The 14,379-nt window shown below is 36.9% G+C and overlaps 2 protein-coding genes across 19 annotated transcripts in view; one reads left to right on the top strand and one right to left on the bottom strand.

The window, feature by feature from the left end:
- LOC101789532 (OX-2 membrane glycoprotein) overlaps positions 1-7,984 on the top strand; it is a 49,956-nt gene extending 41,972 nt beyond the window's left edge. For 8 of the 18 annotated variants that reach the window (XM_072024775.1, XM_072024765.1, XM_072024752.1 and 5 more), the window contains one exon: positions 4,832-7,984. The gene's annotated coding sequence lies outside the window, so the exon portion shown is untranslated. The remainder of the gene's footprint in view (positions 1-4,831) is intronic. The other 10 variants (XM_021271141.4, XM_027449427.3, XM_021271146.4 and 7 more) reach the window with 7 other exon arrangements.
- Positions 1,484-14,062, bottom strand: BTLA (B and T lymphocyte associated). The gene is made up of 6 exons (XM_005017789.6): positions 13,866-14,062; positions 7,079-7,387; positions 5,862-5,897; positions 4,627-4,764; positions 3,688-3,734; positions 1,484-2,583 (listed from the first exon to the last, which is right to left on the bottom strand). The coding sequence occupies exons 1-6, from the start codon at positions 13,948-13,950 to the stop codon at positions 2,257-2,259; spliced, it is 942 nt and encodes a 313-aa protein (XP_005017846.4). The 5' UTR covers positions 13,951-14,062; the 3' UTR covers positions 1,484-2,256.
- Between the last annotated feature and the right edge of the window lie 317 nt (positions 14,063-14,379).

Genomic DNA, 14,379 nt, shown 5'->3' on the forward strand with positions numbered 1-14,379 from the left:
TTCTATGCTAGCACATTTTATGGTAAGGTGGTAAGGTGCTTCCTGTTTATCTACAAAAATCTCATCTCCCAAATCAAACCTGACTCTCTGGGGACCTCTTCTTAAGCCATGCCTTGCTCTAAGGGTAAAACGTGTCACGTTCAGATCTCACTAGCATTGCAGCTGGGGGTTGTGCAGTACTTCTCATGCATGCACTCAGTCTCATTGTAGCTCTTGGTCACCAGGGCATCATCCTGGGGCTGCTCTGAGCAGAGCTGCTGATGCTTTTGGCTGGCTGGGGTGACAGAGGGAAAGCTGTGTGTGTCCGGGTGAATGCACCTCAGAGCTGGCTGGGAAGTCACACAGATAACCTGCCTGTAACCCAGCACCCCTTCATCTCTCAGAGGGACTTTGGACTCTTCTCTCTATGTACTATGGTATGAGCGGAGTATTTATATTGCAAAACATCCGTGAGAAACATATGGTTTCACTTGTACTTGTTCCTGAAAGGATGGCCTTTTCCCTTTCTGCCTTCAAGGCCAGTGTCCAGGTCATAGAAAGAAATTAGAGAAGTTTGATGCCTTTTGCTGAGGCTTTCTCTTCACTGAATGGCAGTCCGTGTTTTTCAGTTTAAGACCACTGACGTAGAAGCTCTTTCAGAGAGACAGTTTCTTTGTATTCTGAAATCTATAAAAAATATTGTTGCCTCTATCAGCTGAGAAATAAATGCAATTAACTATTTCATATGTAAGCTAATGAACTTTTCTAGGAGATAATTTTCCACACTTTTTTTTTTTTTTAATGAGGTTTATCAGTGATTTATTGGATTGATAAGTTATATATTAAAAAAAAAAAAAGTCAACATACCTTGTGGCCTGAACTAATTACCAGTGCAGAAATCCATTGATTTTTCTCCACACAGACACCATGATTGGGTTTGGAGGAGATGGAGGGGGATGAAGTACAAGTGAGTCATAAGCATAGTAAACCATCTAAATTATCCATATACCAGGGTTAATGTGTATCTGATAACAGCTTTGGTGTTAGCTGGAACTGTACCAAGGTAAATTATGAAGACAGAGGAGCCTGACTTTCTTCTACTAAGTTTAGCACAAATTATCTGGTGTGTTATGTGCACCCTGAGGACTGGTATATCCTTTTTTTTCAACTGTGGTCTAAATTTTTAACCAGTTTGAAGACTGCCCATTTGCTTCTGTAAACCTCTTGGTGCCAACATTGCTAAGAGTAATTTTTCAGAGCATTATTTTGCAGGAAGAGATGTGTGGTATCCAAGCTCTAGCTGCACAGTGCTGCAAAAGAAGGGTGTGAGCATTCTTCTCAAACTTCAAATGGTGCTTTGGCATTTATATCCTTTTTATCTTCTTTCCAATGAACCTGAGCATGAAATATAATGATATTCTTCTGCCAGTGCTGGGTGGCAAGCTAAGTGTGACACAGTTGCACACAGCTACTAGTGAACAGAAGTTTTTGATTTTGGCTGTAGTCGGTCACTGCTCATCATTTATTTACTTTGATTCATCACGGACAAAAGCAATATGCATTAACTTAACTAACCAATCATCGCACCAATAGCAAAAAAAAAGAGAACACTGCATTTTGACATTTTGTCGCACATCTTCTGACTTCTTTGTAAAAGGAAAACAACATTTTCCTCCTCCTGTTCCCCATGAGAAACAAGCAAACGAGTGTTAACAAGATTTTGGTTAATATGAAGATTAGACATTCATGGTGTTCAGAGAATTTTTCAGGGAGAAAAACTGGAATGAAGTTTCTAAGTATCTTAGTTTCTAAGATAATCATCTTGGGATGATTATCTTAGAAACTCAGGAAAAAAAAATGTCCCACACACATGCTTAGCATTTACTTGGGAGGAATTAATCTGTCTCAGTGTTGTCTTCCTCATGGATTCATTTTACATGTTTATATCCTAGGAAAAACCTCCTCTTCTCCTTTGTCTATTTTCAAACCACAACCAAATCAAGGTCACACTAGAAGCAGAGTCCTGAACAAAGGAAGAATGAAAAAGTTGACTGTTTCTTTTTATTCGCCCCTTTAAGAGACAAATACACAATGGAAATACCCACCTATTCACACAGCATGGACTGTATTTTGAATTCCGGTATGTAGCAGGGAGCATCCACAGGTTCTTCTAAACAAAAAGGAAGTTTTCCTGGGAGATAAAGGAACAGCATCCTGGAGGGAAGCTAGATCTGAGACAGCATGCAAAATGGTAGTCTGGAGAAGTCCTTGTTATATTTATTTATTTACATTAATGGAGGCATATTCTGTAAATTCATTTTCTACAGACAGTTCCCTTCTCTGGCATTTTTCTGCAGAAGCAGAATGATCTAGTGTAGCATATATGAGGACATCTGGGCTTTCAGGTGAAGCTGGGATGGAAGGATCATTAGGTGCATTAGGTACTGTCCTCTTAGCATTCCAGCGAGGAACATCATTGTCATAAATTGTGTTGGCATACAAGAGCTGCTGTGGGCTAGCCATGGAGCAGTAAAGCAAAGAGCTTTCATCTGAAGCTTGAGTTGTCCCAGCAGTGTGGGATGGAACAGCTGCTGGACTTCTGACCTGTGAAAAGCAGAACAGGGTATAGCTCTGTGCGTATCTGGTTATTGCTTGTGCTCCTGCTAAATAGGGGGCATATAAATTTTACTCTTTTTTTTTGTGTCCCTTTAAAACTGCTTTTGAACTCAGGTGCATTGGACTCATCTGATCATTGGATTTTCTGCTGATCTTTGAAATAAGTTATAAACCACATGTATCTCTAGCCTTTCTCCATTTCCCTTCCCAAATTCAGTCATGTCTTTCCTTGCCTGATTTCAACTTAAGGAAAAACTGGTTTATCCTTGTGAGAGCACTTCTGTACCACTCATCAAGGCTTTTCCTTCCAGTCCTATTAACTCTTATTTACTTTCACCTACAAATACCAAACTATCTTATCCTGATTACACCCATTCTCCCATTTCCTGATCTCTTGCCTCTTATCCTCTTTGTCTTGTTACTCTCCAAGTAAATCTTTCTCCTTCTCCCAAAATCTGCAAATTCCTCCATAAATTCATCTCTCTCTAAAGAAATCCTCTTTGACATCCATTTTTCTAACCACTTAGAATCTACTGCTTTTAATTTCCTTTCTCCCACCTCTCCCTTTGGGAGCTCTGCAATCTGTTTGGTGGCCTTCAATCCCTGCCAATACTTCCCTTGTGACTGATAGCTGTCAGCTCCTGTGGCATCTTTCATGTTCTGCCTTCTGCCCATTTAATTTCTCTAGAACTGTTTACAAGAGCTGAGTGAGTTGATGTTAGCAACACAGGAAATTCTTTTCAATCATTTTCCTTACTCTGTGCATCATTTGTCTTATGCAGACAGTCAAAACCAGGTCAACAGAGGTACATCAACAGATGTACATAAATTCTTACTGGAACGGGCCTACAAATTAATACATTTTAACAGGAGTTTAGATGCTTACAGTACTTTTGTGGATACAACTCTCAATTCCTTCCTTCAGCTCAACCAAGGGGATATCTCACACCAGGGAAGTCATTCTGTACAGGCACCAAGAGGGTCACTAAATCTGTCCCTCATCCTACTCCACATTTTATAGTACACAAAGATTTGTTCTCAGTATATGATTATGCAGTTTCAGGTTTCAGTAATGGCAAAATTTAAACATACCAGGCTCTCTAGTCTCTGCGGTGTCAATGGAGTTCTCTTTTGCTTTGCTAAGAAGAAGAAAAAAAGAAGGATGTTTCAATAAATAAGCATTGAGATGATGCCTTTCTGCTCATGGAAAGAGTATTAACTAGTAAAGCAGTCCTTCCCTTATTGAGTGCACCTCAAAGAATAAAAATCTATTTCCAAACTGGATTTAGGAATTGCTGTTCTGATAAAAACAAATCAAAATAAAACAATATGTTTTTAGAATGCATTTCTGTGCTCCTCAGAGCTTCTCTGAAGAGGAATAGAGAAATTTCCAGTGTACTTCTGGCTAGTTTTCTCTCTATTCAGTGAAAAGGCATGGAAAAATCACCAAGCCATCTTATAAGAAAACATGCTAATTTTTTTGCAAGAGGAAATAATTTCATTTTCCTAAAATAAAATAATCCATCGGATTATAATAGGCAAATAATTACTTAATTTAAGACGTGAAACTCCAAAATCGACTCTTGATTTAGAGTATGGAAGCTGTGTAAGAGTTCCCATAAAACAGGAGCGATTAATACTGTAACAAGTTCATACTTCAGAAAGAAAAGTAGAAATATAGAAAAGTAACTGGGTAGAACTTGATTGCATTTATATGGTTGACAGTCCTATTTATGTCTAAGTTGGTGTTCAAAAAATGGTAAAAAGAATTCCAATTATTATGAAGTCTGAGTATTTGATTTGTTCTCACTTTACTTCCATTCCTGGTCTCTCTGCAAGGGAACAATACTTAGGACAAATTATTTTTAAAAAAATTCAGTACCTTAACTGGTGCACTTGACAAAGACATCTCAGAAATTAAATGGGGTAATTACTAGGGGATTACAGTAGAGCTTTGAATGGAACTTTAAACTGTGAAAAAAAGTGTGATAAAATACAAACCAAAAAAAATTATATGGTAAAATTCCTCACCATGGTGCCTTCTGAGACATGAAAACATGCATATGAAGATGAATGGACAACATAGACCCACGGATACTGAAGAATAAATAATGTGCAATATCTTGTTTTTTCCAGGTTCTTGGGACTCTTCTGATATACTAGTGGTATCTAAAATTGCATTAACATGTATTAGCATAAAATAATAGAATAATATTTAACTTTTTTTTTTTTTCAGCATTTCTTCTTTCTGATGCAACTGACTTCTTAATATAACTAAAGCACTCTGTAGTTTGGAACAGCAATCAGTTCACAGGATAACCATCTTCGTTGGTATATTACCAAGCATGAAGGTACTGGAAGGAAAAGTGCATGGAAAGTGTCATTGAAAAATGATGCATAGCACAAGGCTGGCAGAAACAAAGGATCAGAATTAAAGCACTGCTCTAAACTTCCAATATATTTTAACGTTATGGTCTGTCTTCTTTTTCTGTAGTCTTTGCACTGTAAACAACAGCAAGAACAAAAATAAGAAGCTTTTTGACAAGTTTGTATCAGCTGTGATGAAAATATGTGATGATCAAGCCTGGAAATGAATGCTGTTATAGTATACACCCATGGCATCATTCAGCAAATAAATCTCTTTATCAGGGGAAATGCATTAGAATGTAGGAACTGTCCTTGTATCCTACATGTGGGAATGAAAACGGTGTGAGAAAGGTATTGATAGTCATATGCCTAATTTATGTTACTGCACTTTCTTACAAATAAGGATTCTTGATGCACAGTTTTGAGGTTTGCTGCCTTCTGATGCAGGAAATGCAGAAAGAGCATCACAGAACAGACAGAGCAGATGAACCCTATATGGGCTTGAGTTGCTGTTCACAGTAATTGTACTGGGAACAATAACCAACTGTGAGTAAAAAAACATACTTCAGGGTATGTTAAAGTGGTGGTGTACTGTGATTCCTAATGTTCTGTAAGTATAAGCCATATGTGTCACTGGGGTATTAAAGAGCATGTTGGAAGTATAGATTACCACAGCAGGAGGTAATTTAATTGTCTTTGTCACTGCTATCTGCTGGACAGTTGTGGGCTTGAAAACTGTGACACTTGAGACTGTATTTTGTTCAAGCAGGAAGAAAGCAATGGTTCTTCAGCAATGAGTTTTGATTTGTCTTGACTATGTAAAACAACCTACTTAGGAAATTTATAGCAACACAAATTGTTTCCCTCCTCTTGAAAAGGAAATAAGAATCAGAACTTACTTTCTGATGAAGTTGTGATAATGTTCTCAGACTTTTCTGAAAAAAAAAAAAAAAGAAAGACAGGGAAATGAAACAGCAACTTGATATTTTGCTCTGCAGTTGTGTACTCTGCACCACACACTGAAGTCTCGACAAACCTCTCCTTCAGCTTGATGGTGGAAGAGGGAACAAAATCCAGCAAAGGGCACAGTATTTTGGGAGAAGAGGAATGAAGTGCTGGTCTTCCACAGCTGACAGAGCAGTTCTGTGTTTCAGACCTCTGGCATTCAAATAAATAGAACAAGAGAAGAAATATTTCGCAAATGCTTGATTACATCACTTATTCATGGAATGGTATTTGTGAATATACCATTCTGTAGTCACTCAAGGATGTCTTCTGCTCTTCTCACATCCAAGGAAAACCTGTATCATGTTATTTGGGGAAATACTGTGTCTGCTACCACATTACAACCATAAATTTTGACATTGCTCCCTTTGCTACAGCATTTCCTGTGTCAATAAACAAGGTATTAAAGTCCATGAACTTACCAGGAGAGGAACTAGCAACAGAACAATTTCATAACTCAGCTACCTGGGGTCAATAGGACACCATAGCTGCACAGACCACTTTATAGCTGCAAAGCAATATTGAGGAGGGCATACATGGCTCACCATAATCTAGACTTGGCATCCCAACTGCCTAAATTCATAGGAATGTCTGTCTTGCCCTTAAATCCTTAAGAGCATTTAAAGGTATTGTGATCTTTCCCGCTCTTGAACTTCTTGGGTACAAAACTATACTTTATTACTCTGTGGCAAGATTATTCTAAGCAAGAGGCTTGAATTTCTATGTCCTCTTTGCTGTTGTGTGGCATTGCCAACTATGAATACATGACCATTTGTATCCTGTCTAGTCCTTATAACACATAACCAGTCTTTCTTTGCTCCAACTAATATTTTTAAATAATCAAATAGTTCACTAATGGCCATTAGCTGTCAGCAGCTTTGCTTTTCTCTTCCAGATCCTCCTTTTATTTCTTTATTTTGTTCTTTCCCCAGCACCGAGAAGCAAGATAGAAGCATGAAGAATGTGGTAAGTACCAGCACAACTGATCTTGTGCTATTCCTACGACACCAGACAAACTTGTTCGGAGAAGCCATCATGCAGCATGAGTGAACTTTCCTGTACATGGAATCCATTTGTTTAAAAGGGCTCTTTAGTAACACAGGGGCCTCACCTTCAACAATAACCTTTATTTCATTGCTCTCGCTGAAGAAGTTGCCTGTTACTGCTTGACAGCGATACATCCCGCTATCATTCTGGTGAATGGCGAAAAACTTCAGAATAAACACAGTGGAATTCCATTCTGCTTTGCTGTTATCCAGCGGCACACATTTATGCGCCTCTATCTTGCACCACTGGATGAAGGGTCTTTCCTTGCAGTAATGGACTGGACAGTATATGATCAAGGAGTTACCAATATTAGTTACGTATTCAGAGTTTCTTTGAACTTGAATTTCTACTGGACAGTCACTGGCATCAAATCCTATAAAAGAAGAAAAATATGAGAAAAATCATAGTGGTGGTGGGGTCTGTTATATGCTCTCCATGACACTGATCAGTTTCTTTTCTCTCTCAGTATGCAAGACTTCTCTTGTCCACTTTCAGATCTTATCTCTGTATGGGATGCTCATTGCAGATAAATCAAGACTTCTTGGTTCCTTCATTTTTAGGAAGATTGTTAAAATCCACTTTATTTGTCCAACATAAATATCAGTCTATATCTCAGCTAACTCTGAAATTGAAGTTTGGAGAGAAAAAATGTAACATATACCGAGAAGGTTTTCCTGTCATCCTTCTCAAAGATCTTTTCTGTTATTTTAGATTTATTTCAGGTTATTGTTTACTTCACAGTTCTTGATAATTTGCAAAAGTAAAGGGTTTTTTTTGTTTGGTTGGTTGGTTTTGGTAGTGATATGTCATAATTGAAATAATGAAAATAATTATAAATATATCCTCTCTCTGTTTCTTCACTTTTGTAAAAGTTTGTTAAACTCGGTGTTCAAACTCTGGTATGTCACCTTTACTCTGGGTCTTAGTATTGAAAGTCTGGAGCTTTTATTAAAGATTTATGTTTCTTGTAGTGCTTGATTTCTTTGGATAAGTAGAAGTAATAAAAACTATGTGATATCCAAGAGCTCCCTATCATCAGAGTGCTTGTGCACTGAAGAGAGTGGTTGCTAGCAACTCTAGAGCAAGAAATAGTAGGTGTGTCTGTATCTTCCAATTGGTAGAGGGGAGTGGAAAAAACAGTAAAGATTTTTAAGAAAAGTTTCGTAGGTAGGAGAAAGGCGTATGGGAGGAAATAGCAGTGTGGAGAAGGGAAGGATCTGTCTGTCAGCAGCCAGTGCTGTTTCAAGGGACGGAGCCTCTGGGCCCCAAGGTGGCATCTAACTGTGATGTCAAATGGCTCAGGAAGACTGTCTCACCTGCAATGCCAGAAAGGATTTTTATACAAGTGGTGCAGCAATTCTTGTGAATACCTGGATGGTATATTTAAGAACTTGGGAAAGTCATATTAAAAATCTTTGATCAGATGACCTCTACTTTGCGAGCCCTTTTGGTAAAAATCTCAGACTATTCCACACCAGAAATAAATTTTAGAGCATTCAATAATAGCGAGTTTTGAGCAGAAATGTATTAATAGCGTTCACAGTAGGATAGCTAGCACTTTGCTGCTGTTGGTCAGCATTTAGCAAATTCTCTGCATTCACTTACAACAGGGTACTTTATCCCATGAACTCAGATGAACATTAGTTTTGTGGATAACTGGAAAGCAACATGTCTTGTGGATGTTACCTATTGCTCTAAAGCATTCCAGTTTTCCCAAATATCTATACCAACATTTGCCACGATTTTATTCCTTCATCAGCTGGTCGTGATTATTCACCATGCTAGTGTAACTACAACATAACTACGTTTGCTAAAATTATGTTTCTGAAGCAAAATTTCCTGCCACCTAGTGGATCTGAGTCCAATGCTCTTGCTTTCTTCGCAAGGCCACTTGAGTAGCATGTCACTGAGGTTGGGGAAAACAATGCGGGAGATCTTCAGTTGTACTTGTCACTGACTGAGGTAGTTTTGCTGCCTGCCCATGATTTCTTGGCAGGAGTCCTCCCATCTCACTGACCAGCAGAGGCTCATTATGTGATATTGCTCTGTACACACCTGTAGATTTTTAGCCTTCATTTCCATCTGCTGATGCAGGTGAAAGAGTTTGGCAGCCTTCTGTCAATTAACCCCAGTAAATAAAGCCTCCTATTCTTTCAGGGTTTTACTTGGTCTTGCATTTCCTCTAGTTTGTACTTTTTTACCCCCCTTCTCAGTATAGCTGTACACTTTGGAGAAGAGATTTAATTTACTAAAAATTTATTTAATTTTTTAGTTATCATTTGTGAATCCCTTACAAGCAGCCTGTGGATGGTAGGTAAACACAATTATTTGATTTAGTGCTTTTTTTTTTTGGTAATGTTTTTTTTTTTTTTTTTTTCTTCTGTCAGTCAAGCAGAATCCTTTTGAACTTGCTAAACAGGAGCTATGCAAGCTACAGATTGCTTTTCAGTACATATTTGTACAGCATCCTCAGGACCTACAAAAAGACCTTTATTTTAAAGGTGTAAAATGATTGGGCTTTAGGTTGCCTTCAAGTAATTTTTTTTTTCTTTTCTTCCAATGACAAAACAATGATAGGAAGATGAAAAACGATTGTAATTGCTTTTTTTTTTTTTTTTTTTTATGTTCTGTGACTTTTTAATGAATAAGATTTAAGAAGTATTTATTTAGGCTTTAGGAAATTGTCAGCTAGAATTATTTTGAAGTTTAATAATAAAAAAAATAGATAATTTATTACTTTATTATTATTATTATTATTTATAGTATAGTGTCTTTAACAACCAAGTGTGGACATTCAGAAAGAACACACCCCATAATCTCTTGTTAAACTTTCTCATCTCCCAAGCCAAATCCCACGTAGCAAATAAACTTCATGTGAATAACAAACAGTGGGGAAAAAAAAATACTTGTAAAACTGAAATATTTTGGACTTTTTTGCTGAGTAAAATATTTGCTGAGACAAATTTTAAATTATCTTTCACAGATTGCTGGAAGGAACGTTCAGCAGCATTAGGTCTCAGTGAAGATTTGGGATTTAAATAACAATATAAACCGTAATCTCTGAGGCAAGAAGAGATGTATATTTCTTAAAAGGGAATAAAAAAATCAATAGCTGATAAGGAGAAAGAACCTTTTGCATTCTGTTTATTGATTGTCATTTGACGGAAACACTCAATAAGCCTTATTTAGTGAATAAGCATAAACATGGCTCGGAATACTTTTCCTCTTACAGCGTATCTTAATTTTTTTCTGTCCTGCTGTGGTTGCTGAGTAGTCAATGTTAGAGACATTATCTGCCAATTATATTGTACATGTGCAAGCACATTGCAAAATGTATTGAATTATGCTTTCATAGAATGCTGTTCTGAGTAGAGACCTGAAACCAGCTACAAGGTTTTATATCAAGCCTGAAGGTTTCAGTGTTTTATAAATATATGTATGTATGTATATGGGTGTTCATAGTAAATATTTGAATGGGCAGTTTTCAAGAGGATAAAAGAACCTGTAACATGAAAGATTTATATATCACCTTCAAATTTACAGTACATGGTGAGATTCAATTTTACCAAAAGCAAATTTTATTTTAGGTCACTTGAGCATGTTCCTGGATAGGCTGTGGCAAGCCAAGCTCTGCTGAACCTAGGATTAATTTTACAGGTAAGGAAAATCTGTACAGTGTACTGCTAGGTTAAGAATTTCAGGAGAAAGCATGTATAATAATGAAATACTCATGACATTTTTTTTTATTAAAATCATTTTTATTTTTTTCCTCGTTATCCTTATGCTCTAGAGAATAGCATAGTCATGACATGATCTGTTGAGCAAAGATTATGGGAGACAGCTTTCTACTTATCTAAGTCAACCCATTAGAAGAAAAATATAGCTAAAATTTGAGCTTTCTAATCTTTGTATTCTAAAAGGTGTCATTCTCAGATTGTCATCTAAGAACTCCAGTAAACTAAGACTTACTGATTGGAATTTCAGAGACATTTAGTTTTAAAGGATTTATCTTTTTTGTTTGTTTGTTTTTGTTTTTCTCTGCTGTTTTGAAGAGAACTAAGGGGTGAGATAAAATGTCATATGCATGATTTCTGAAGGCAGATAGTGGCTGAAGTATAAAATGTCAATCATTCATGAGAAATAAATGGCTATATTTAGGCTCAAATCCGACTTTTGGGTCTATCTGTGACCACAGTGAAGCACTAGCAACAGTTACAGCTCAAGTCTAACTCTCTGGGAAAATTCTAATTCCGATCAGATTATAGCAAAAAACTATAGCAGAAAGTGCATTGATGTGTAGGGTTTTTCAGGTTTAATATGAAGTTCTTCATTACTTTTAGCAAAATTCCTTTAGAATTTAACCAAATAGGAAATAGGGTATGAGGAGGAATCATGGAAAAATATACTCCCTCCTTGAATTGAGAAAAGATGTACTAAGGAAGAGAAACAATACAGAAGACTTTGTAAGTGACTCCTGGCTATAGGTCTTTGTCAGATTTCCCCCAGTTTCAGAGAAAGCTTTCCAAAGAATGATTTAAAAACATTTTAGAAAAAAATAAATTGTGATATATGTAAAATGACTAAGAATGTTATTTAGCTAACAGAAATTTCATTTTGATCCTTTTCAGTTATTTTGCCCCGTGCCTTAAAAATACAGCTGTGTAATATTTTATTTTATTTTTTTAAATAACAATTCCTTGATGAAAGCTATGTAAGTGCAGAAAACACACTGTTATATTTTAATGACTGGAACTTGGGGATGTAAATCTTTGACTTAGCTGAATGTTAGGATGTGCAGACTGTGCTGCACAGCAGGCCAATAGCGAAGGTGGTGTTTGCGGAACTGTCTACCAATAGTGGACACGTGCACATACATAGTTATTGGCTGGGGCTTCTTGGGATGACAGGCGACTTTCTGGGTTTTGTTTCTGTCATTATAAAATGCTGCGTCGACTTCATGTATGCTGTCTAGGCTACAACCACCACTTTCAGTGAAACTGGGTGGGAACAACCTATGTTGTCGTCTTTCAAAAGAGACAGTGTTTATCTGGACTAAAATTATTGGGTGTGGGAGGAAGGGAAGGTCCATCTGTTTGTAAATTATCAAAACTTGTTTAGCTCTCCTTCTCTAATATAAAGATCTCAAAGATTGGCTTGGCATTAACTTGGTATATGAAATCTGCCACTGTCAACTTGGTTTCTGTTAGGAGTTCAGGAAACTTTAGGTAGATTTGCAACAAGCGAAGCTTAAATAACTTGGCTTTAACTTTCAGTTTACTTTTTAAAAATAATAAAAGTAAAAAAAAAAAAGTTTGGAAACCTGTGGCTAAAATGTAAATACAGAACATTGATTTAAATGTGTATATATGTATTTCTAGAGAGAGAGAGACTGGCTTGCAAAGTTTTTTTGTTTTGTTTTGGTTTTGTTTTTCTTCTGTAATTCATCTATAAACACAATTCTGATATTTGTAGTAAAGTAAAACAGCAGAAGGAATTAGTATTGCTCTCAGAGGACCTCAAATCATTTTGATGTAGATCAGAAAGTAAAACCTTGTGGAGTAGATTGTATGTAAACAAGATTCATGCAGTAAGCAGCATAATACAAATAGTATTCTGTTTTAAAAACTGTATCTAGGATCCTGGCAGATGAATATGGGAGTTCACTGATTATGTTAATAAACTGAACTGGACAATGCGGAGAGGTGACTGTGAGGAGCTGATACCACAGGCGGGCATTCTGAAGTGAATAGAAACAGTAGTTAACTTTTACAAGACAAGAAGGCTTTGATTGAAGTAGAAAAGAGATGATAAGCACTGGATGCACCACCTTCAGAAGGATGTTAGTTTAGCCACTTGGAAATGAACTGTAAAGCAATTCAGTAGTGTCCCTGAGCTCAGACCACACTCTGATTTAAGAAACAGCTGCATCTAACTGACCTAGTAATTTGTGTCTTTAAAGCCAAATATTTGGGTTTCCCTTCCTAGGCAGATGCTCCAGATGTTCATTTAACCTTTCCTGCAAGTATTTATGATGTATTTTATTCATAAAAATGCTATTTGATGCTATAGGTTTGCACAGTCAGTCATGCATGTCAACTAAGCTTCACATAGCTTGTTCAGTTTGTTTATGTAATTTTAACATTGCCTTATAACAGATGTTATTTTGATAACTGTATTGTTTGATACACCTGAAATGTACCAAGAGCAGCTGAGTGCATCCATACCAGCAGCTATTATCATATGTATATGGCTCCCTTTCTTTCTATAGTATCATTTATGTCTCCTGTATGAGAATAGCATGGAAGAACTTGAACCAAAATAACCTCTGCAATAAAAATAAAACTGGGAGTAAATTGGGCCCAGTGTAGTCCTCACATCAGTCTGAATTAGGAGAACCTTTCTATTTTAAAACTATGAAGGTCTGAACTTGAAAACAGGATCAAAATTAAGACTGAGCTAAGCTAAACAACCAAAGGTATTCTTACTTATCTGGTAAGGACAATTTGACTGTGAACTGCGTCTGGTTTGGAGCTAGTTGAAATCCTGGATTTCAAGTAAATGTTTGAATGCTGTGGCCCCCCTTGCAAGCAGAGCCTCTGATCATGAAACAAGATGCATTCAGTCCTCAAGTACAAGAGTTCTGGTCTATCCAGGTACCTAATATTTCAATTGCTGTCATAATCATCTCTAATCACATTAGACGTCTCAGACATAGCAAAAAAAATAAGACAGAGATCATCTCCAAGGTACGTTAAGCATTGCTTTGGTTTCTGTTTTTTTTTTTTTTTTTTTTTTTTTTCCCTCAATGTTTAGTACCTACAAATACGTTAAATTATAAGACCTCATCTTACCGTAAACTTGATAGTTGCTTTGAGCCAGCATTACTAGAAGGATATAGGGTAAGATACTTTTTATCAGCGTGACTGGAGACTTCATTCTCTGGGCATGGTAGATGAGAGGTTCCTGTAGGTTTAAAAAATGCAGTTCAGATGGCCCCCTTGCATCCTGTTAGGTTTGAGCTGATTCCCTTTTCTAGCTCTTCTGTCAAGACAGTGCAGAAGAAAGGGGTGGGGAAGCAATATAGTATGCAAAAATCTGATGGGTTAGGCGGTAGGGTTTTTTTTGTGGCTGACACGTGAACTGCTTGATCATTTCACAACATATCAGGAGTGATCTGCAATTCAAGGCAAAGCATCTTAGACTGTATGCAGAGCCAGAGAAGGGCGAAACAAATAGAGCCAGTGATTTTTAGTTTTAAAAGATACTCTGCACTGGAGACTTCGATTTTGCAAGCAACAATATACCAGAAGTAGAGTATGCATGGTAGTATATTAAACTCGTTCAGTCTTTGTGTATTACTCTAAT

This window comes from Anas platyrhynchos, chromosome 1 (genome assembly GCF_047663525.1).
Source record: "Anas platyrhynchos isolate ZD024472 breed Pekin duck chromosome 1, IASCAAS_PekinDuck_T2T, whole genome shotgun sequence".
NCBI classification, from domain to species: domain Eukaryota; kingdom Metazoa; phylum Chordata; class Aves; order Anseriformes; family Anatidae; genus Anas; species Anas platyrhynchos.